The sequence below is a fragment of the Pseudophryne corroboree genome, chromosome 1 (genome assembly GCF_028390025.1).
Source record: "Pseudophryne corroboree isolate aPseCor3 chromosome 1, aPseCor3.hap2, whole genome shotgun sequence".
Lineage (NCBI taxonomy): Eukaryota > Metazoa > Chordata > Amphibia > Anura > Myobatrachidae > Pseudophryne > Pseudophryne corroboree.
In genome coordinates this window covers 1,033,822,628-1,033,846,149 of record NC_086444.1, presented here as the reverse complement: position 1 = coordinate 1,033,846,149, position 23,522 = coordinate 1,033,822,628, and the positions used below count along the sequence as shown (strand labels likewise).

At 46.5% G+C, this 23,522-nt stretch overlaps 1 protein-coding gene across 1 annotated transcript in view; it reads right to left on the bottom strand.

Annotated features, from left to right (window-relative positions):
* The window catches only part of SNX25 (sorting nexin 25), a 552,258-nt gene that overhangs the window by 96,598 nt on the left and 432,138 nt on the right, over positions 1–23,522 (bottom strand). Inside the window, 2 exon segments of the mRNA XM_063920745.1 lie at positions 4,295–4,426; positions 15,302–15,466. Of these exon segments, the coding sequence (XP_063776815.1) occupies positions 4,295–4,426; positions 15,302–15,466 (297 nt within the window).

The window sequence follows — 23,522 nt, the reverse complement described above, 5'->3', positions numbered from 1 at the left end:
GACTGAAGAGCTTGAGACGTGCCCCCACCGGTGCGGACTCCCGCAAAGGAGCCCCAGAGTCATGCGGTGGATTTGGCAGAAGCCGGGGATGACTTCTGTTCCTGGGAACCTGCCACGGCCGGAGATCTTTTACCTTTTCCTCTTCCCCTATTAGCAAGGAAGGAATAACCTCGGCCTTTTTGTATTTATTTGGCCGAAAGGACTGCATCTGAAAGTGGTGAGCTTTCTTTTGTTGTGGAGGAACACAAGGCAAAAATGACGACTTACTCGCGGTAGCCGTAGATACCAGATCAGTGAGACCCTCACCAAACAAGACAGTACCTTTATATGGGAGAGACTCCATAGCTTTCTTAAGAGTCAGCATCAGCATTCCATTGATGAATCCACAATGCCCTCCTAGCTGAAATTGCCATGGCATTGGCTTCTGATTCCAAAATGCCAATATCTCTCGCCGCCTCCTTTAGGTAGGCCGCAGCGTCCCTGATATAACCCAGAGTTAACAGGATGCTATCCCTAGCTAGGGTATCTATATTAGATGACAAGTTCTCTGCCCACTTTTCGATAGCGCTACTCACCCACGCAGATGCGATGGTTGGTCTGAGCAGTGTACCTGTGGTGACGTAAATGGATTTTAACGTATTTTCCTGTCTACGTTCCGCAGGATCCTTAAGGGCTGCCGTGTCAGGAGATGGTAAAGCCACCTTTTTAGACAACTTGATAGAGCCTTGTCCACAATGGGGGATGACTCCCACTTTTCTCTATCCCCAGAGGGGAACGGATACGCTACCTGAATCCTTTTGGGAATCAGAAGCTTTTTGTCAGGATTTTCCCACATTTTTTCAAACAGAGTATTCAGTTCATGAGAGGGAGGAAACGTTACCTCAGGTTTCTTTCCCTTATACATACAGACCCTAGTATCAGGAACCGCAGGGTCTTCAGTGATATGTAACACGTCTTTTATTGCCACAATCATGTACTGAATGTTCTTTGCCAATTTTGGGTCTAATCTGGCATCACTATAGTCGACACTGGAGTCAGTGTCCGTGTCTGTATCTGCCAACTTATCAAACGAACGTTTATGTGACCCCGAGGGGTCTGAACCTGTGATAACACATCCTCCACAGATTTCTTCCATGCCTGGTTCTGAGAATCAGATCTATCTAATCTCTTATTAATAAGAGCCACATTAGCATTCAAGGCATTCAACACATTTACCCAATCAGGAGTCGGTGGTGCCGACAGGGTCACTCCCACAGCCGTTTCTGTCCCTAACACAGTCTCCTCCTGGGAAGAGCACTCCGCCTCAGACATACCGACACACGTGTACAGACACCCACAGACACACTGGGCAGATAGGGGACAGACCCACAGTAAAGCCTGTCAGAGAAACACAGAGGGAGTTTACCAGCTCACAACCCAATGCTCAATCCCGGTTCCGAAACGTTAATATAAAGCTTCAGACCTGTAGCGCTTTTATAATACTTATACTTGCACCAAATAACTGTGCTCCCCCCCCCCCGTTTTGCTCCCTGTTACTTGTACAGCCGTGTGGAGGAAGGACCAGCGTCTCTGCAGCTGTGAAAAAAAAATGGCGCAGATGAGAACTGTGAGGACTAAGTCCCGCCCTCTTAATGGCGCGCTTCAGCCCCGCTATTTTTTTAATGTAATCACACTGGCGGGGGTTAGGATTTTGTGCCTAAACACTTAATTTCCACTTTGCCAGCCTTAATGAGGCGTTTTATGCTCCCCAGGGCGCCCGCCCCCCCCCCCGCGCCCTGCACCCCGTGGTGCCGCTGTGTGTGGGAGCATGGCGCGCAGAACGATCGCTGTGCGGTACCTCAGAAGCTGTCACTGAAGTCTTCTTTTCTTCTTCTACTCACCTGTCTTCTGACTTCTGGCTCTGCAAGGGGGGTGACGGCGGGCTCTGGGAGTGAACCCCTAGGCGTACCTAGTGTTCCAAACCCTAAGGAGCCAATGGTGTCCTGTAGCCAAGAAGCAGAGCCTTTAAACTCACTAGAAGTAGGTCTGACTTCTCTACCCTAAGTCCCACGATGCAGGGAGACTGTTGCCAGCAGTCCTCCGTGAAAATAAAAAACCTAACAAAGTATTTTCAGAGAAACTCAGTAGAGCGCCTCCAAGTGCATCCAGTCTGCCTGGGCACAATTCTAAAACTGGAGTCTGGAGGAGGGGCATAGAGGGAGGAGCCAGTTCACACCCATTCAAAGTCTTAAAGTGCCCATGTCTCCTGCGGATCCCGTCTATACCCCCAATGGTTCTTGAAGTGTCCCCAGCATCCTCTAGGACGTATGAGAAATATTCCCTGATAAGTGGTGACATCGGGCTAACTTCGGGGCTAATTGGAAAGCCACGGGGGGGGGGGGGGGATTGAATTCCCCCTTTAGTGTAAATCAGTATTTGGTCAGCTTATCATTAATGGCAAAACAGAAGTAAAACATACTGTACACAATACATATAAACCATCCAGCATGTTGTGAAATCACTAGCTCCGGAGGAAAGCTTTAGCGAGGGTTCAGCTTAAGACATGATACGGACGTCTCTCATTACTACACCAGATGTGAGCACTGTGCTTACATACCCAGGGGACGGCTCTCATTACTACACCAGATGTGAGCACTGTGCTTACATACCCAGGGGACAGCTCACATTACTACACCAAATGTGAGCACTGTGCTTACATACCCAGGGGACGGCTCTCGTTACTTCATCAGATGTGAGCACTGTGATTACCTACCCAGGGGACGGCTCTCATTACTACACCAGATGTGAGCACTGCACTTACCTACCCAGGGGACGGCTCTCATTACTACACCAGATGTGAGCACTGTGCTTACATACACAGGGGACGGCTCTCATTACTACACCAGATGTGAGCACTGTGCTTACCTACCCAGGGGACAGCTCACATTACTAAACCAGATGTGAGCACTGTGCTTACATACCCAGGGGACGGCTCTCGTTACTTCACCAGATGTGAGCACTGTGCTTACCTACCCAGGGGACGGCTCACATTACTACACCAGATGTGAGCACTGTGCTTACATACCCAGGGGATGGCTCACATTACTACACCAGATGTGAGCACTGTGCTTACATACACAGGGGACGGCTCTCATTACTACACCAGATGTGAGCACTGTGCTTACATACCCAGGGGACAGCTCACATTACTAAACCAGATGTGAGCACTGTGCTTACATACCCAGGGGACGGCTCTTGTTACTTCACCAGATGTGAGCACTGTGCTTACCAACCCAGGGGACGGCTCACATTACTACACCAGATGTGAGCACTGTGCTTACATACCCAGGGGACAGCTCACATTACTACACCAGATGTGAGCACTGTGCTTACCTACCCAGGGGACAGCTCACATTACTACACCAGATGTGAGCACTGTGCTTACCTACCCAGGGGACGGCTCTCATTACTACACCAGATGTGAGCACTGCGCTTACATACCCAGGGGACGGCTCTCATTACTTCACCAGATGTGAGCACTGCGCTTACCTACCCAGGGGACGGCTCTCATTACTACACCAGATGTGAGCACTGTGCTTACATACCCAGGGGACAGCTCACATTACTACACCAGATGTGAGCACTGTGCTTACATACCCAGGGGACAGCTCACATTACTACACCAAATGTGAGCACTGTGCTTACATACCCAGGGGACGGCTCTCATTACTACACCAGATGTGAGCACTGTGCTTACATACCCAGGGGACGGCTCTCATTAATGCTCTTGAATGCTTCCGCACACACACTACACAATTTTCAGACAGTTTATACAAATTATGACTGATGTGCCCAATAATTGTATACGGTGCACCCAGCGTAAGTCTAAACAGACTAAAATCCACTGCACATTATAGTAATATTGATTAGGATGACTATATAATGCGTACAGGCTCTTACCCAGTGACTAACAGTGGCCATCTATAGGTATCTGGATGGTAGATCGACAGTCAATAGGTTGACCACTATTGCTCGACACCGTGAATATGTTGACGTGGGACAAGTCAACACATGAAAAGGTCAAAATTAGTCTTTTACGAATTTTTTTTTACATTTACCTTTTTCATACTTTCCTATTCAAGTAGACTACGATTGGGAATAGTAACCTGTGCCGAACGCAGTGGTAGCGGAGCGAGGGGAAGCGGTGCACTAATGGGGTTCCTGGTCATGTTACGGAAAATACACCACCAAAAACAGTGAAGAAAAACATCAAGTCGACCATTTCATGTTACAGCACTGGCAACACGTGGCTTACCTCACTAATGTTGATAAGAGCCCGCCACATGCCTAGGTTCTCACACCAAACATCCGTCCGAGAAATGTGGAGATCGAGATCACTTTGCTCTTTCTCCATCAGCGTAATTTCATCCTTCAGCTTCAAAATAATCTGTAAGAAACAAAATAATTATTTATACCCAAAGACATCTAAATTTACAGCGAAGACCTTTAAATGTTGCTTCTTTATTAAAACACATTTTAGACAGCCATTCTGTAAAAGCAGTGACGACTCCTGCCCCACATTGGGTGTTGATGACCCAAGTAATTCATCATTTGGTACAAGACCTTATCACCATCACAGACTGTAGGTCTCCTCCTCTCCCTGAGTGCACTTACAAACTCATTTACCATGCACTCACTGCCACCACCCGGTATCTGGAAAACTCCCGTTGGAAAATCCAGATCGTCCCACGTTCTCTGCTTTTAGGGTGTTTAGGGTGTATGGGCTGACCATTCTGATAAACTGACAAACCCTCTCCCTTATTCCCTTGCCAATACCACCATGCCTGCCTCACTCTCCTTACCTGGTACATGGCGTTAAGCACTTTGACCAATATTGTGATCAAATATAGATTGTAAGCTCCACTGGGGAAGGGACTGATGTGAATGGCCAAATCTTCTCTGTAAAGCGCTGCGGAATATGTGTGCACTATATAAATAACTAGTAATAATAATCATCATCATCATCCATTGGCACACCAGTCAAACTGCTTTTCGATGCACTTAACCAGCTGCAATGGCTTCTGCAGCAGATGTTTATTTGCACCAGATTCCACCCACCCATCCTATTTTTGTTCCACCCCCGATCCTAATTTTGTAAAAACCTCAATATTTTTTTCATTAAGAACTGACAATGAAACACAGCAATAAACATGATAATCAAATGTATGGTTCAATTATATTTTACAGATTTAAAAAAAAAAAATGTTTGATGAAGGCACACCTTTCAGTGAGTACTTCTATAGTTTACTTTATCCACATGCCATGAAAGGTGTGAATGCGTGACGATAACAAAATGCGTAACAGTCTTGTGTTGGAACTTGCCACAAAAGGGTAACAATATAGAATACACAGTATTTTTACTAACAATGAAAACATGGTAAGGTTTTTTTTTTTTTTTTACAAAGCGTCGGTTGTAAAACCCTGTGCTTTCTTATCATGTTTATGCCCGATATTTAACATGTCAATGCTTTCACTAGACATGCCTTGCTAGTAAAAGCACTATCCTTTTAAATATCGTGCATAAACACGATCAGAGGCGTTGGGTTTTACAACCCGATACTGTAATGTGGAATAATTTGAACTGGGGGCCACTGCAATGTGGCACATTATTAACTGGAGGGCACTCTTAATGTGTCAGAATCTGCTCACTGTAACGTGGAGGGCACTGTAATGTTAAATAATAAGAACTGGTCACTAATGTGGCACAACATGAAATGGAGGTGCTTTATAGTGTGGCACAATAAGAACTGGGACACTGTAACATGGCATAATTTGCACTGGAGGGCACGGTAATATGGTATAACATGAACTGGGGACACTGTCAAAAATAAGATTTTAAACCTACCGGTAAATCTTTTTCTCGTAGTCCGTAGAGGATGCTGGGGACTCCGTAAGGACCATGGGGATAGACGGGCTCCGCAGGAGACATGGGCACTTTAAGAAAGACTTTCGGTATGGGTGTGCACTGGCTCCTCCCTCTATGCCCCTCCTCCAGACCTCAGTTAGAGAAACTGTGCCCAGAGGAGACGGACAGTACGAGGAAAGGATTTTTGTTAATCCAAGGGCAAGACTCATACCAGCCACACCAATCACACCGTATAACTTGTGTATCCATTAAACAGTTAACAGTATGAAAATACAACTTGGCATCAGTCCAAAACTGATGAAACTATAACATAACCCTTATGTAAGCAAAACTATATACAAGTCTCGCAGAAGTAGTCCGCACTTGGGAGGGGCGCCCAGCATCCTCTACGGACTACGAGAAAAAGATTTACCGGTAGGTTTAAAATCTTATTTTCTCTTACGTCCTAGAGGATGCTGGGGACTCCGTAAGGACCATGGGGATTATACCAAAGCTCCCAAACGGGCGGGAGAGTGCGGATGACTCTGCAGCACCGATTGAGCAAACAGGAGGTCCTCCTCAGCCAGGGTATCAAACTTAGGTGTTTGAACCCGACCAAGTAGCAGCTCGGCACAGTTGTAGTGCCGAGACCCCTCGGGCAGCCGCCCAAGACGAGCCCACCTTCCTAGTGGAATGGGCCTTGACCGATTTTGGCAACGGCAATCCAGCCGTAGAATGCGCCTGCTGAATCGTGTTAAAGATCCAGCGAGCAATAGTCTGCTTTGAAGCAGGGGCGCCAACCTTGTTGGCTGCATATAGGACAAACAGTGCTTCTGTTTTTCTGACTCTAGCCATTCTGGCCACGTAAATTTTCAAAGCCCTGACTACATCAAGGGACTCTGAATCCTCCAAATCTCGCGTAGCCACAGGCACCACAATAGGTTGGTTCATATGAAAAGATGACACCACCTTAGGCAAGAACTGAGGACGGGTCCGCAATTCCGCCCTAAACATATGGAAAACCAGATAGGGGCTTTTATGAGACAAAGCCGCCAATTCCGACATTCGCCTAGCCGAAGCCAAGGCTAATAACATGACCACCTTCCAAGTGAGATATTTTAACTCCACCGTTTGAAGTGGTTCAAACCAGTGCGACTGAAGGAAACTCAACACCACGTTAAGGTCCCAAGGCGCCACCGGAGGTATAAAAGGAGGCTGAATATGCAGCACTCCCTTCACAAAAGTCTGTACTTCTGGGAGAGAAGACAATTCTTTTTGAAAGAAAATGGATAAAGCCGAAATCTGAACCTTAATGGATCCTAATTTTAGGCCCAAATTCACTCCAGTCTGTAGGAAGTGAAGGAAACGGCCCAGATGGAATTATTCCGTAGGAGCATTCCTGGCCGCACAACAAGAAACATATTTTCGCCATATCCGGTGATAATGTTTTGCGGTCACGTCTTTCCTAGCCTTTATCAGAGTAGGAATAACCTCATCCGGAATGCCCTTTTCCGCTAGGATCCGGCGTTCAACCGCCATGCCGTCAAACGCAGCCGTGGTAAGTCTTGGAACAGACAGGGCCCCTGTTGCAACAGGTCCTGTCGCAGAGGAAGAGGCCACGGATCTCCCGTGAGCATTTCCAGCAGATCCGGATACCAGGCCCTTCGTGGCCAATCTGGAACAATGAGAATTGTTCTCACTCCTCTTTTTCTTATTATTCTCAACACCTTGGGTATGAGAGGAAGAGGAGGAAACACATAGACCGACTGGAACACCCACGGTGTCACTAGGGCGTCTACAGCTACCGCCTGAGGGTCTTTTGATCTGGCGCAATACCTCTGTAGCTTTTTGTTGAGGCGGAACGCCATCATGTCTATCTGAGGCAGTCCCCACTGACTTGCAATCTGTGCGAAGATTTCCTGATGAAGTCCCCACTCTCCTGGATGCAGGTCGTGTTTGCTGAAGAAGTCTGCTTCCCAGTTGTCCACTCCCGGAATGAACACTGCTGACAGTGCGTTTACATGATTTTCCGCCCAGCGAAAAATCCTGGTGGCTTCCGCCATTGCCACTCTACTCCTTGTGCCGCCTTGGCGGTTTACATGAGCCACTGCGGTGATGTTGTCTGACTGGATCAGAACTGGTTGGTCGCGAAGTAAGTTCTCCGCTTGACGTAGGGCGTTGTATATGGCCCTCAGTTCCAGGATGTTGATGTGAAGACAAGTCTCTTGACTTGTCCAAAGTCCTTGGAAGTTTCTTCCCTGTGTGACTGCTCCCCACCCTCTGAGGCTCGCGTCCGTGGTCACCAGGATCCAGTTCTGAATGCCGAACCTGCGGCCTTCTAAAAGGTGAGCACTCTGCAGCCACCAAAAGAGAGATACCCTGGCTCTGGGGGACAGGGTGATCAGCTGATGAATTTGTAGATGTGACCCGGACCACTTGTCCAATAGGTCCCATTGGAAAGTCCTTGCATGGAACCTGCCGAAGGGAATGGCTTCGTATGTTGCCACCATCTTTCCCAGGACTTGAGTGCAATGATGTACTGACACTTGTTTTGGCTTCAACAGGTTCTTGACTAGAGTCATGAGTTCCTGAGCTTTTTCTATCAGAAGAAAAACCCTTTTCTGGTCTGTGTCCAGAATCATGCCCAAGAAGGTCAGACGAGTCGTAGGAACCAGCTGCGACTTCGGGATATTGAGAATCAAGCCGTGTTGCTGTAACACCTTCAGTGAAAGTGGTACGCTGTTCAGTAACTTCTCTCGTGATCTCGCTTTTATGAGGAGATCGTCCAAGTATGGGATAATTGTGACACCCTGCTTACGCAGGTGCACCATCATTTCCGCCATTACCTTGGTGAAAATCCTCAAGGCCGTGGAAAGCCCAAACGGCAACGTCTGAAATTGGTAATGACAATCCTGTACTGCAAATCTCAGGTACGCCTGGTGAGGTGGATAAATGGGAACCTTTATGTTCAGAGATACCATAAAATCCCCCCCTTCCAGGCTGGTGATGACCGCTCTGAGCGATTCCATCTTGAAATTGAACCGTTTTAAGTATAGGTTCAGGGATTTTAAATTCAAAATGGGTCTGACCGAACCGTCCGGTTTCGGGACTACAAACAGAGTTGAGTAGTATCCCTTCCCTCGTTGAAGCAGGGGAACCTCGACCACCACTTGTTGAAGACACAATTTGTGAATAGAATTTAACACTATCTCCCTTTCTAGGGGAGATGTCGGTAGAGCCAATTTGAAAAATCGGCGAGGAGGCACCTCTTCGAATTCCAGCTTGTATCTCTGAGAAATTTCCATTGCCCAGGGATCCACCTGTGAGTGAACCCAGATGTGGCTGAAAAGTCGAAGACGTGCCCCCACTGGGGCGGACTCCCTCAGTGGAGCCCCAGCGTCATGCGGTAGATTTTACAGAGGCCGGGGAGGACTTCTGTTCCTGTGAACTAGCTGTGTTGTGCAGCTTTTTTCCTCTGCCCTTATCTCTGGCAGGAAAGGACGATCCACGTACTCTTTTGCTTTTATTTGACCGAAAGGACTGCATTTGATAATGTGGCGCTTTCTTAGGCTGTGGGGGAACATAAGGCAAAAAATTCAATTGACCTGCCGTAGCTGTGGAGACGAGGTCCGAGAGACCTTCCCCAAACAATTCCTCACCCTTGTAAGGCAAAACCTCCATATGCCTCTTTGAGTCGGCATCACCTGTCCACTGCCGGGTCCATAAGACTCGCCTAGCAGAAATAGACATAGCGTTTATTCTGAAACCCAGTAGACTAATGTCTCTTTGAGCATCTCTCATATATAAGACAGCATCTTTTATATGCCCTAAGGTCAATAAAATAGTATCCTTATCTAGGGTCTCAATTTCCGCTGATAAGGAATCTGTCCATGCTGCTACAGCGCTACAAACCCAGGCCGACGCAATTGCCGGTCTGAGTAAAGTACCAGAATGTGTGTAAATGGACTTCAAGGTAACCTCCTGCTTGCTGTCAGCAGGATCCTTGAGGGTAGCCGTATCTTGGGATGGCAGCGCTATCTTTTTTGATAAGCGTGTCAATGCTTTGTCTACCCTAGGGGAGGATTCCCACCGTATCCTGTCCATTGGCGGGAAAGGATACGCCATAAGAATCCTTTTGGGAATCTGCAGTTTTTTGCCTGGAGATTACCAAGCTTTTTCACATAATTCGTTCAACTCATGTGAGGAGGGAAAAGTTACCTCAGGTTTCTTTCCCTTATACATGTGTACCCTCTGTGATATGCAAAACCTCTTATTGCAATAATCATATAACGAATACATTTAGCCACTTTTGGCTGTAACTTTGCATCATCGTAGTCGACACTGGAGTCAGAATCCGTGTCGGTATCTGTGTCTCCTATTTGCGACATAGGGACAGACATGGGTTGACTCCCTGACTGTTCCCTAGCTTCAGCTTTGTCTAATCTTTTGTGCAATAAATTTACATTAGCACTTAAAACATTCCACATATCCATCCAGTCAGGTGTCGGCGCTGCCGACGGAGACCTCACATTCATGCGCTCCCCCTCCTCCCTAGGCGAGCCTTCTACCTCAGACATGTCGACACACGCGTACCGACACACCACACACACAGGGAAACTCTTATCTGAAGACAGTTTCCCCACCAGGCCCTTTGGAGAGACAGAGAGAGAGTATGCCAGCACACACCCCAGCGCTATATGATCCAGGAAGAAACACAAAATGTTTACCCAGTAGCGCCTTTTATATGTATATGCGCCAATTATGTGCCCCCCCCCCCCCCCCCCCTATCTTGAAAAACCCGCTGTCAACCTTGAGTAAGCAGGGGAGAGTCCGGGGAGCTTCCTCTCAGCGCTGTAGAGAAAATGACGCTGGTGAGTGCTGAGGGAGAAGCACCGCCCCACCCCGGCAGCGGGCTTCTGTCCCGCTCAAAAATCATAAAAAACTGGCAGGGGCACTTTATATACATGTACAGTGCACAGCTGTACATGTATATATGTATTTTTGCCAAAGGAGAGGTTTATATGCTGCCCAGCGCGCCCCCCCTGCGCCCTGCACCCTTACAGTGACTGTCGTGTGTGAGGTGTATGGGAGCAATGACGCACAGCTTTACTGCTGTGCGTTACCTCTGTGAAGATCAAGAAGTCTTCTGCCGCCTCTGAAGTCTTCTTTTTTTCTCATACTCACCCGGCTTCTATCTTCCGGCTCTGCGAGGATGGCGGCGCGGCTCTGGGACGGACGGCGAGGGTGAGACCTGCGTACCAATCCCTCTGGAGCTAATGGTGTCCAGTAGCCTAAGAAACAGAGCCTTGAAACTCACAGAAGTAGGTCTGTTTCTCTCTCCTCAGTCCCTCGATGCAGGGAGTCTGTTGCCAGCAGGCTCTCTGAAAATAAAAAACCTAACTAAAATACTTTCTGAATGGAAACTCAGGAGAGCTCCCTGTAATGCACCCAGTCTCCTCTGGGCACAGTATCAAACTGAGGTCTGGAGGAGGGTCATAGAGGGAGGAGCCAGTGCACACCCATACCTAAAGTCTTTCTTAAAGTGCCCATGTCTCCTGCGGAGCCCGTCTATCCCCATGGTCCTTACGGAGTCCCCAGCATCCTCTAGGACGTAAGAAAAATGTGAATTATGGATAATGTGTAGCATAATGTGTACTGGGAGCCCTATCATGTAAACTGGGGGACTTTGATGCTTTATACCAAAAACTAGGACACTTCTATGTGACATAATATTAACTAGGAGAATACTATGGTTCAGAAAATTAACTAGGGCACTGTTATGGAGTATAAAATGAATAGCTGCTGTGGAGAGGTGTCTCTCAAGAAGCCTTCGGACATGGACCCCTCCAATATGTATGTTGCTACGGTGCCCACGAAGTTCTAGTTACACAAGTCTCTAAGTACATTTGTAAGCATCAATTTGCACAGTGGAACCAGACTATCCGGTAATTAGACATAAATCACAGCACAGAAAGGGGTTACATGATATTGGTGACCTCTAATTAAAAGGTTATGCATAATCATCACCCCACTGATTAGCAGCACTAGCTACTGTGCAAGTGTCTAAAAGTTAATGCAGTACACACTGGGTTGCTGATTTCCCATAATCCCACAGTTTAAATAGTTTATAATGGAATAATAATATTGTAGTAAAATCACTACATAGCTATAAGACCACAAAGATAAAGAACAATGGAGTGCAAAGTGATTAAATAATTCTTATAACGGACACTTTAGGGTATGCTACCCCTAACACATATCACTCTGTTGCTTATAGAAATATATAACTTATTATATTTTGTATAATACGCACATTATTAAGGTCTATAAACGTGTATTTATTTTGTAGTTACAATTGTGTTATACTTATCTGGCCCTTTAAATTATTCCTCATTTATTAACCAGTTTGGTTTGACTATAAGATTATGGTGATGTGGCTGCTCGTATTGCCGAGTTAATTGTCACAGAAACGTTATGCTGGCTCTGATATTGATATATACAAGCCAGTTTGCTTTGTTCCCGTATTGCCAAGTAAGGTGTCATGGCAACGTGACGCTGGCTCCGATAGGCAGAAGTCAGCGTCTGCATCATATACGAGGACGTGGGTCTGTCCGCGTGCACTGGCGGTTGCCATGGAGACGCGGGCAGGAAGTTAACACAGTGTGGGCGGAAGTGTCCGTCTGCACTGAAGTTCCGGAGGTAATACAGTAAAACAGTTATGCACTGCATGCCGGGTACACGTGGAGACGTGTTACCATGGCAACCGGCTTACTTAATTTATTAGTTTAACCAAGCTGGTTAATTGTTTCAATTTGCGTTTTTTCTTTATAAATATAATTGTTAGTAGAGCACTCTTGATCCTTGAAAAAGCCCCATTTGCGGTGAGAAACGCGTTGGATGAGTGCTTACAGGTGGTTCCTGCATGACTTGGTTTCTTGAGGTTGGATTTGTGTTATTACCATCTTGCTGGTTAGTGCTGTTTTCGGCCGGCGGCCATATCAGCTTCTTCACTGTCCGCCCCTGAGCCATTTTGTGTTAAGGCCCACTGTTTGTATAAACATAATCTTTTAATTCTGTAATAAAGTGTTTTTAACTATAACACTTTTTATGAATATTCTTGGAGCTACACACAAAGAAACCGTTATGTGAGGATTTGCGTCTTGTTCTGAGTGAGTAATGGTACGCATCGTACTATATATATGGTTGACTTACAGTTTTTGGTGGAGTGAAAGATACCTTTATGTGCGGAGACTAGCTATATTGATTGTGAGTGGGGTACGCCATCTCCTTTGAAAATTTGGTGTTTCAAGCTGCTTTGTTCATTTTCAGCATTTAAAGACGTACTACACCATAATGTGTTATTTCTGCTTTTGTTACATATCACTTTGATACGTCATATGGAGTGGGAGATTTGATCGTCCTCAGACCACAACAGGAGGAATCATCTTGAGATTGGACTTTATTCATACATAGTGTTCACTCTAGGCTGTTTTAGCAGGGCGCCGCGCCCTGCCCGTTTTTTAACAGGCAAAACCCGCCCTGCCCCTTTTGCGGCGCCCTGCTAGAACAGCCGCCCGCTCCCTGCCCTCCCGGCGTGTATAGATGCCGTGCGCATGCGCGCGGCATCCATTCACGCATTGGGAGAGGGCTGGGGGAAGCCCAGCACCGACGGAGGTGCTGGGCACGCCCCCAACAGTGACGTCGCCGGCCACAGACGCTCTCTATAGTAGCGTCTGTGGGCCGCACCGCCCCCTAAAATGACGGAGGCGTGGCCACGCCCCCTAATTTGCGTGGTCGCGCCCCCATTTCGGACGCGCGCGGCAAAGCCGCGCGCACATGTGCCCCCGGAGTCAGGCGCCCTGCCCCTTTTCACTCCTAGAGTGAACACTACATACATAATCATATGGACATTAAGTATCATTTCAGTTACAGTATATGAAACCACGCTGAGCGCTTTTATTTTAGCTTTTTTCATTTGTCTGTTGTATCTGTATGAGGGTTTAGTGGCCTTCACTTGCTCAATCAGCTGCATAAGTGAGATTGTGCCTTGGGTTTTTGATCATTTTGCTTTCTTGACAATTGTGTTATACGTTAAAGGTTAAGCTGAACAGTTATGGTCAATTAAGCGTCTCTGTATTCAGTCTGCTTTATACTATAATATATATCCAGGCTCATATGCTACAAATTAGCTACTTTATTTTAGGTTCCACAGTATGTAAGCTATGTATTCATAAGATTACAACCTATCGCCTAGGGTGGATTCCTGGGAGGCAGAAAGGAGAAAGAAAAAGAACCACCAGTTTACAAACAAGCTCAAAAGCCACTAAAAAGACAGACTTTATAGGCAATGCAGTAAAATGTTTATTTTCAAATAGAAACTCGCTCCTGAACAGACTGGATTATTGGTTCTAGCACAAATGTATCGCTGTGCTGTATGTATGTTTGTTATCATAAGCCACCACCAAATGTTTCTGTAAAACCACATTACGGGGCAAATGTTCTGTATAAAACCTTCTAAAGAGCGGAGAAGTGGACAAGTGAAGAAGTTGCCCAGAGTAACCAATCCGCTTCCAGCTAGCATTTGTCATTCAGAGACTATAAAATAAGTAAAATATGAATGGTTGATATGGACAGGTTCTGCACACTTTTGAAGGTGTAGTATATCACCTCGTGTGTCACTATATAGAAAGCAGTAACACGTCCTGCCATCTGATATATGCCATATCACAAGAACATATAGAGACTGATCACAACTACCTAGAACTCAGCCGACAGCAGAGCTCACACTTTAGACACACACCGTAATCTAAGCAGATCTAAATAGGATTTCCACTGCTAATCAAACACTACAGAAACATGGTTACCAGAAATATGCCTAATTACATGTTCATTAGCAGGCCTCAATCTTGCAGTTTCCATGACACTGAGTAATATTTATCCACTTTGCATTCCCCCTGCCTAATCATGAACATTTTATTCTAGCTCCAAAAGACACAGAACATCAAAACAACATGTTTCAATAGCTTCATTCTTCATCTTTATTAAACAGCTCAGACTATTTATAGTTTCCAGGCTTCTTTCAGCATACAGTATAGGGAAAATGTGAAGCAAACCTAATTTACATTACATTTGCTGCAGAGAGGTTTATCACCAGCTGTCAGTACCTACTCTGTATGTGCAGTGCAGGTGTTTAGTGCTTCTGATAAAGAATAAGAAACAATAATAAGACATATATGGGGAGAATTCATTTACTAGCGATGGGACGCTATGCACATTACCATATATTACTATACAAAATAATAGGTATTCTCTATGGGGCGCCCCTGCATCCCATCCCTTCAGGAGTCACTCTGTGGCCGTCACTAACAAAGGAATACCCCCCATAGAGAAGACTGAGAAGAAGACAGTTGATTGTACCTTTTTGTCAGGTTTTGGAGCATTTATAATGGAGCTGAGCGCTTGTCTCTTATAGTCCAGTTTCTCTGTGAGCTGGCGCAGTTTGTTGACCGCATAGCTGGCCTGCTCAGTGATCCCACTAGTGCATTCGCCCAGCAGCTCTTCTCCACCTTCACACACCTGCAACTGGACCAGGAGACAGGGCAACAGAAAACCTTTATCCACATAGCATAACTGTATCGTATTCTATATTGATGTTAACATAATGAAGCAATCCTGTACTATCAGTTCCAACTCCTTAATTTCACCCTCACAATGGCATGCAAGTCTGGATGAAAATCATTTACTTGGTTATATTATGACATTATCATAAAAAAAAACCCTACAGTATTTACACACTGGAAAAACAAGTAAAAAGCAGAATATATTACAGGGATGAACTATTAGGTGGCATACACAATGGGTTTATCTTGTATTGATTTACATATGCTTAAAGGCTATACTCAAAGCAATGCTAAAATGTCTCATCTCACTCCGCTGATGTTAGGCAACGTGACATTGATCGAACAACACTGAACAGACACAACTAGTAGCAAGGCACCACTGAGAGTAATGACCAGTAACTAGCCAGTAGTAACACTAGGAGAAAGGGAGAGCTGACATCTACAGTATTTATTTATTTATTACCAGTTATTTATATAGCGCACACATATTCCACAGCGCTGTACAGATAATATTTTGCCCATTCACATCAGTCCCTGCCCCAGTGGAGCTTACATTCTATATTCCCTATCACATATACACACAGACACATTCACGCTAGGGTTAATTTTGTCGATAGCCAATTAACCTACCAGTATATTTTTGGATTGTGGGAGGAAACCGGAGGAAACCCACGCAAGTACGGGGAGAATATACAAACTCCACACAGTTAAGGCCATGGTGGGAATCGAACCCATAACCTCAGTGCTGTGAGGCAGTAATGCTAACCATCACACCGTCCGTACTGCCCAGTAGTTTCAGATCACTTCTATTACTGGTGGCTGATTACTAAGATAGTTACTGCTTTTCTCTGACGTCCTAAGTGGATGCTGGGACTCCGTAAGGACCATGGGGAATAGCGGCTCCGCAGGAGACTGGGCACAACTAAAGAAAGCTTTAGGACTACCTGGTGTGCACTGGCTCCTCCCACTATGACCCTCCTCCAGACCTCAGTTAGAATCTTGTGCCCGGCTGAGCTGGATGCACACTAGGGGCTCTCCTGAGCTCCTAGAAAGAAAGTATATTTAGGTTTTTTATTTTACAGTGAGATCTGCTGGCAACAGGCTCACTGCAGCGAGGGACTAAGGGGAGAAGAAGCGAACCTACCTAACTGGTGGTAAGCTTGGGCTTCTTAGGCTACTGGACACCATTAGCTCCAGAGGGATCAACCACAGGACCCGACCTCGATGTTCGGTCCCGGAGCCGCGCCGCCGGCCCCCTTACAGAGCCAGAAGCAAGAAGTGTTCCGGAAAATCGGCGGCAGAAGACTTCTGTCTTCAACAAGGTAGCGCACAGCACTGCAGCTGTGCGCCATTGCTCCTCATGCACACCTCACACTCCGGTCACTGATGGGTGCAGGGCGCTGGGGGGGGGGGGGGGCGCCCTGAGGGCAATATAAACACCTTGGCTGGCAAATCATCACAATATATAGTCCCAGGGCTATATATGTGATAAATTACCCCTGCCAGAATCCATGAAAAAAGCGGGAGAAAAGTCAGCTGAAAGAGGGGCGGGGCTATCTCCCTCAGCACACTGGCGCCATTTTTTCTTCACAGTGCAGCTGGAAGACAGCTCCCCAGGCTCTCCCCTGTAGTTTTCAGGCTCAAAGGGTTAAAAAGAGAGGGGGGGCACCAAATTTAGGCGCAATATGTGTATACAAGCAGCTATTGGGGGAAAAATCACTCAGTAATAGTGTTAATCCCTGCATTATATAGCGCTCTGGTGTGTGCTGGCATACTCTCTCTCTGTCTCCCCAAAGGACTTTGTGGGGTCCTGTCCTCAGTCAGAGCATTCCCTGTGTGTGTGCGGTGTGTCGGTACGGCTGTGTCGACATGTTGGATGAGGAAGGTTACGTGGAGGCGGAGCAGAGGCCGATAAATGGGATGTTGCCCCCTGTGGGGCAGACACCAGAGTGGATGGATAGGTGGAAGGTATTAACCGACAATGTCAACTCCTTACATAAAAGGCTGGATGACGTAACAGCTGTGGGACAGCCGGCTTCTCAGCCCGTGCCTGCCCAGGCGTCTCAAAGGCCATCAGGGGCTCAAAAAACGGCCGTTACCTCAGATGGCAGACACAGATGTCGACACGGAGTCTGACTCCAGTGTCGACGAGGTTGAGACATATACACAATCCACTAGGAACATCCGTTGCATGATCTCGGCAATGAAAAATGTGTTACACATTTCTGACATTAACCCAAGTACCACATAAAAGGGGTTTTATGTTTGGGGAGAAAAAGCAGCCAGTGTTTTGTTCCCCCATCAGATGAGTGAATGAAGTGTGTAAAGAAGCGTGGGTTCCCCCGATAAGAACCTGGTAATTTCTAAAAAGTTACTGCTGGCGTACCCTTTCCCGCCAGAGGATAGGTCACGTTGGGAGATATCCCCTAGGGTGGATAAGGCGCTCACACGTTTGTCAAAAAAGGTGGCACTGCCGTCTTAGGATACGGCCACTTTGAAGGAGCCTGTTGACAAAAAGCAGGAGGCTATCCTGAAGTCTGTATATACACACTCAGGTACTATACGGAGACCTGCAATTGCCTCAGCATGAATAGTGCTGCTGCAGCGTGGTCCGATACCCTGTCAGATAAAATACCCTAGACAGGGATAATATTTTGCTAACATAGAGCATTTTAAAGACGTCGTCTTATATATGAGGGATGCACAGAGGGATATTTGCCGGCTGGCATCCAGAATTAATGCAATGTCCATTCTGCCAGGAGGGTATTAGAGACCCGGCAGTGGACAGGTGATGCTGACTTTAAAAGGAACATGGAGATTCTGCCTTATAAGGGTGAGGAATTGTTTGGGGATGGTCTCTGGGACCTCGTATCCACAGCAACAGCTGGGAAGAAAAAAAATAAATACATTTTTTTTTACCTCAGGTTTCCTCACAGCCTAAGAAAGCACCGTATTTTCAGGTACAGTCCTTTCGGCTTCAGAAAAGCAAGCGGGTCTAAGGCGCTTCCTTTCTGCACAGAGAGAAGGGAAGAAGGAAAAAGCTGCACCAGACAGCCAATTCCCAAGATCAAAAATCTTCCCCCGCTTCCTCTGAGTCCACCGCATGACGCTGGGGCTCCACAGGTGGAGACAGGTGCGGTGGGGGCGCGTCTCGGGAACTTCAGGGACCAGTGGGCTTGCCCACAGGTGGATCCCTAGGTTCTGCAAGTAGTATCACAGGGATACAAGCTGGAGTTCAAGGCGACTCCCCCTCGCCGTTACCTCACATCAGCCTTGCCTGCTGCCCTCGGAGAAAGGGAGGTAGTACTGGCGGCAATTCACAAGCTGTACTTCCAGCAGGTGAAATCAAGGTACCCCTCCTTCAACAAGGCCGGGGTTACTATTCCAAAATGTTAGTGGTACCGAAACCAGACGGTTCGGTGAGACCCATTCTAAAATTGAAAGCCTTGAACACTTATATACGAAGGTTCAAGTTCAAAATGGAATCGCTCAGGGCGATTATTGCAAGCCTGGAGAATTTCATGGTATCACTGGACATCAAGGATGCTTACCTGCATGTCCCTATTTACCCTCTTCACCAGGATTGTCATTACCAATTCCAGACGTTGCCGTTGGTCTGTCCCCGGCACCGAGGGTATTTACCAATAATTATCCCGTACTTGGACGATCTCCTTATAAAGGCAAGGTCCAGGGAGCAGTTGTTCGTCGGAGTAGCACTATCTCGGGAAGTGCTACAACAGCACGGCTGGATTCTGAATATTCCAAAGTCGCAGCTGGTTCCTACGACGCGTCTACTGTTCCTGGGTATGGTTCTGGACACAGAACAAGAAAAAAGGGTTTCTCCCGGAGGAGAAGTCCAAGGAGTTGTCGTCTCTAGACAGAGACCTCCTAATACAAATACAGGTGTCGGTGCATCAATGCACGCGAGCCCTGGGAAAGATGGTAGCTTCTTACGAAGAAATTCCATTCGCCAGGTCCCATGCAAGGATCTTCCAGTGGGATCTGTTGGACAAGTGGTCCGGGTCGCATCTTCAGATGCATCGGCGGATAACCCTGTCTCCAAGGGCCAGGGTGTCGCTGTTGTGGTGGCTGCAGAGTGCTCATCTTCTAGAGGGCCGCAGATTCGGCATACAGGACTGGGTCCTGGTGACCACGGATGCCAGCCTTCGAGGCTGGGGGGGCAGTCTCACAGGGAAGAAACTTCCAAGGACTATGGACAAGTCAGGAGACTTCCCTACACAAAAATATTCTGGAACTAAGGGCCATTTACAATGCCCTAGGTCAGGCTAGACCCCTGCTTCAACACCGGCCGGTGCTGATCCAGTCAGACAACATCACGGCGGTCGCTCATGTAAACCGACAGGGCGGCACAAGAAGCAGGATGGCGATGGCAGAAGCCACAAGGATTCTCCGATGGGCGGAAAATCATGTGTTAGCACTGTCAGCAGTGTTCATTCCCGGAGTGGATAACTGGGAAGCAGACTTTCTCAGCAAACACAACCTCCACCCGGGAGAGTGGGGACTTCATCCAGAAGTCTTCCAAATGATTGTACACCGTTGGGAAAGGCCACAGGTGGACATGATGGCGTCCCGCCTCAACAAAAAGCTAAAAAGATATTGCGCCAGGTCAAGGGACCCTCAGGCGATAGCTGTGGACGCTCTGGTAACACCGTGGGGGTACCAGTCGGTGTATGTGTTCCCTTCTCTGCCTCTCATACCCAGGGTAATGAGAATAATAAGAAGGAGAGGAGTAAGAACTATACTCATTGTTCCGGATTGGCCAAGAAGAGCTTGGTACCCAGAACTCCAAGAAATGATCTCAGAGGACCCATGGCCTCTGCCGCTCAGACAGGACCTGCTGCAGCAGGGGGCCTGTCTGTTCCAAGACGTACCGCGGCTGTGTTTGACGGCATGGCGGTTGAACGCCGGATCCTGAAGGAAAAGGGCATTCCGGAGGAAGTTATTCCTACGCTAATTAAAGCTAGGAAAGAAGTGAACGCAAACCATTATCACCGCATATGGCGGAAATATGTTGCGTGCTGTGAGGCCAGGAAGGCCCCAACGGAGGAATTTCAGCTAGGTCGATTTCTGCACTTCCTACAGTCAGGGGTGACTATGGGCCTAAAATTAGGTTCCATTAAGGTCCAGATTTCGGCTCTATCGATTTTCTTCAAAAGTAGAACTGAATTTACTGCCTGAAGTTCAGACTTTTGTTAAGGGAGTGCTGCATAGTCAGCCCCCGTTTGTGCCTCCAGTGGCACCATGGGATCTCAACGTGGTGTTGGATTTCCTGAAGTCGCATTGGGTTGAGCCACTTAAATCCGTGGAGCTAAAATACCTCACGTGGAAAGTGGTCATGCTGTTGGCCTTGGCGTCGGCCAGGCGTGTATCAGAATTAGCGGCTTTATCATGCAAAAGCCCTTATCTAATTTTTTTATATGGATAGGGCGGAATTGAGGACTCGTTCCCAATTCCTTCCTAAGGTGGTATCAGTTTTTCATGTGAACCAACCTATTGTGGTGCCTGCGGCAACTTGGGACTTGGAGGATTCCAAGTTACTGGACGTAGTCAGGGCCCTGAAAAATATGTTTCCAGGACGGCTGGAGTCAGGAAAACTGACTCGCTATTTATCCTGTATGCACCCGACAAGCTCGGTGCTCCTGCTTCTAAGCAGACTATTGCTCGCTGGATCTGTAGCACGATTCAACTTGCACATTCTGCGGCTGGACTGCCGCACCCTAAATCTGTAAAAGCCCATTCCACGAGGAAAGTGGGCTCTTCTTGGGCGGCTGTCCAAGGGGTCTCGGCTTTACAAATTTGCCGAGCTGTTACTTGGTCGGGTTCAAACACTTTTGCAAGAGTCTACAAGTTTGATACCCTGGCTGAGGAGGACCTAGAGTTTGCTCATTCGGTGCTGCAGAGTCATCCGCACACTCCCGCCCGTTTGGGAGCTTTGGTATAATCCCCATGGTCCTTACGGAGTCCCAGCATCCACTTAGGACGTCAGAGAAAATAAGATTTTACTCACCGGTAAATCTATTTCTCGTAGTCCGTAGTGGATGCTGGGCGCCCATCCCAAGTGCGGATTGTCTGCAATACTTGTATATAGTTATTGCCTAACTAAAGGATTATTGTTGAGCCATCTGTTGAGAGGCTCAGTTATATTTCATACTGTTAACTGGGTATAGTATCACGAGTTATACGGTGTGATTGGTGTGGCTGGGGACTGAGACGCTGGTTTGGGTACTGAGTCTCTGTTCTTATTGTGTCAGCTCTTTCGGGCACAGTATCCTAACGGAGGTCTGGAGGAGGGTTATAGTGGGAGGAGCCAGTGCACACCAGGTAGTCCTAAAGCTTTCTTTAGTTGTGCCCAGTCTCCTGCGGAGCCGCTATTCCCCATGGTCCTAACGGAGTCCCAGCATCCACTACGGACTACGAGAAATAGATTTACCGGTGAGTAAAATCTTATTATTGCTATTACTGGTGGCTGATTACTAGGATAGCAACTGCTTATTACTATTACCAGTGGCTGATATACTAGGATAGCTACTGCTTATTACTATTACCAGTGGCTGATTACTAGGATAGTTACTGCTTATTACTATTACCAGTGGCTGATTACTAGGATAGTTACTGTTTATTACTATTACCAGTGGCTATTACTGGTGGCTTATTACTAGGATAGCAACTGCTTATTACTATTACCAGTGGCTGATATACTAGGATAGCTACTGCTTATTACTATTACCAGTGGCTGATTACTAGGATAGTTACTGCTTATTACTATTACCAGTGGCTGATTACTAGGATAGTTACTGTTTATTACTATTACCAGTGGCTGATTACTAGGATAGCTACCTGCTTATTACTATTACCGGTGGCTTATTACTAGGATAGTTACTGCTTATTACTATTACCAGTGGCTGATTACTAGGATAGTTACGGTTTATTACTATTACCAGTGGCTGATTACTAGGATAGCTACCTGCTTATTACTATTACCGGTGGCTTATTACTAGGATAGTTACTGCTTATTACTATTACCAGTGGCTGATTACTAGGATAGTTACGGTTTATTACTATTACCAGTGGCTGATTACTAGGATAGCTACCTGCTTATTACTATTACCGGTGGCTTATTACTAGGATAGTTACTGCTTATTACTATTACCAGTGGCTGATATACTAGGATAGCTACTGCTTATTACTATTACCAGTGGCTGATTACTAGGATAGTTACTGCTTATTACTATTACCAGTGGCTGATTACTAGGATAGTTACTGTTTATTACTATTACCAGTGGCTGATTACTAGGATAGCTACCTGCTTATTACTATTACCGGTGGCTGATTACTAGGATAGATACTGCTTATTACTATTACTGGTGGTTGATTACAAGGATAGATACTGCTTATTACTAGGATAGTTACTGCTTATTACTATTACCAGTGGCTGATTACTAGGATAGCTACCTGCTTATTACTATTACCAGTGGTTGATTACTAGGATAGTTACTGCTTATTACTATTACCAGTGGCTGATTACTAGGATAGCTACCTGCTTATTACTATTACCGGTGGCTGATTACTAGGATAGATACTGCTTATTACTATTACTGGTGGCTGATTACAAGGATAGATACTGCTTATTACTATTACCAGTGGCTGATTACTAGGATAGTTACTGCTTATTACTATTACCAGTAGCCGATCACTAGGATAGCTACTGCTTATTACTATTACCGGTGGCTGATTACTAGGATAGCTACTGCTTATTATTATTACTACTACTGGTGGCTGATTACTAGGATAACTACTGCTTATTACTATTACCAGTGGCTGATTACTAGGATAGCTACTGCTTATTACTATTACCGGTGGCTGATTACTAGGATAGTTACTGCTTATTATGATTACTACTGGTGGCTGGTTACTAGGATAGTTACTGCTTATTACTATTACTGGTGGCTGATTACTAGGATAGTTACTACTTATTACTATTACAGGTAGCTGATTAC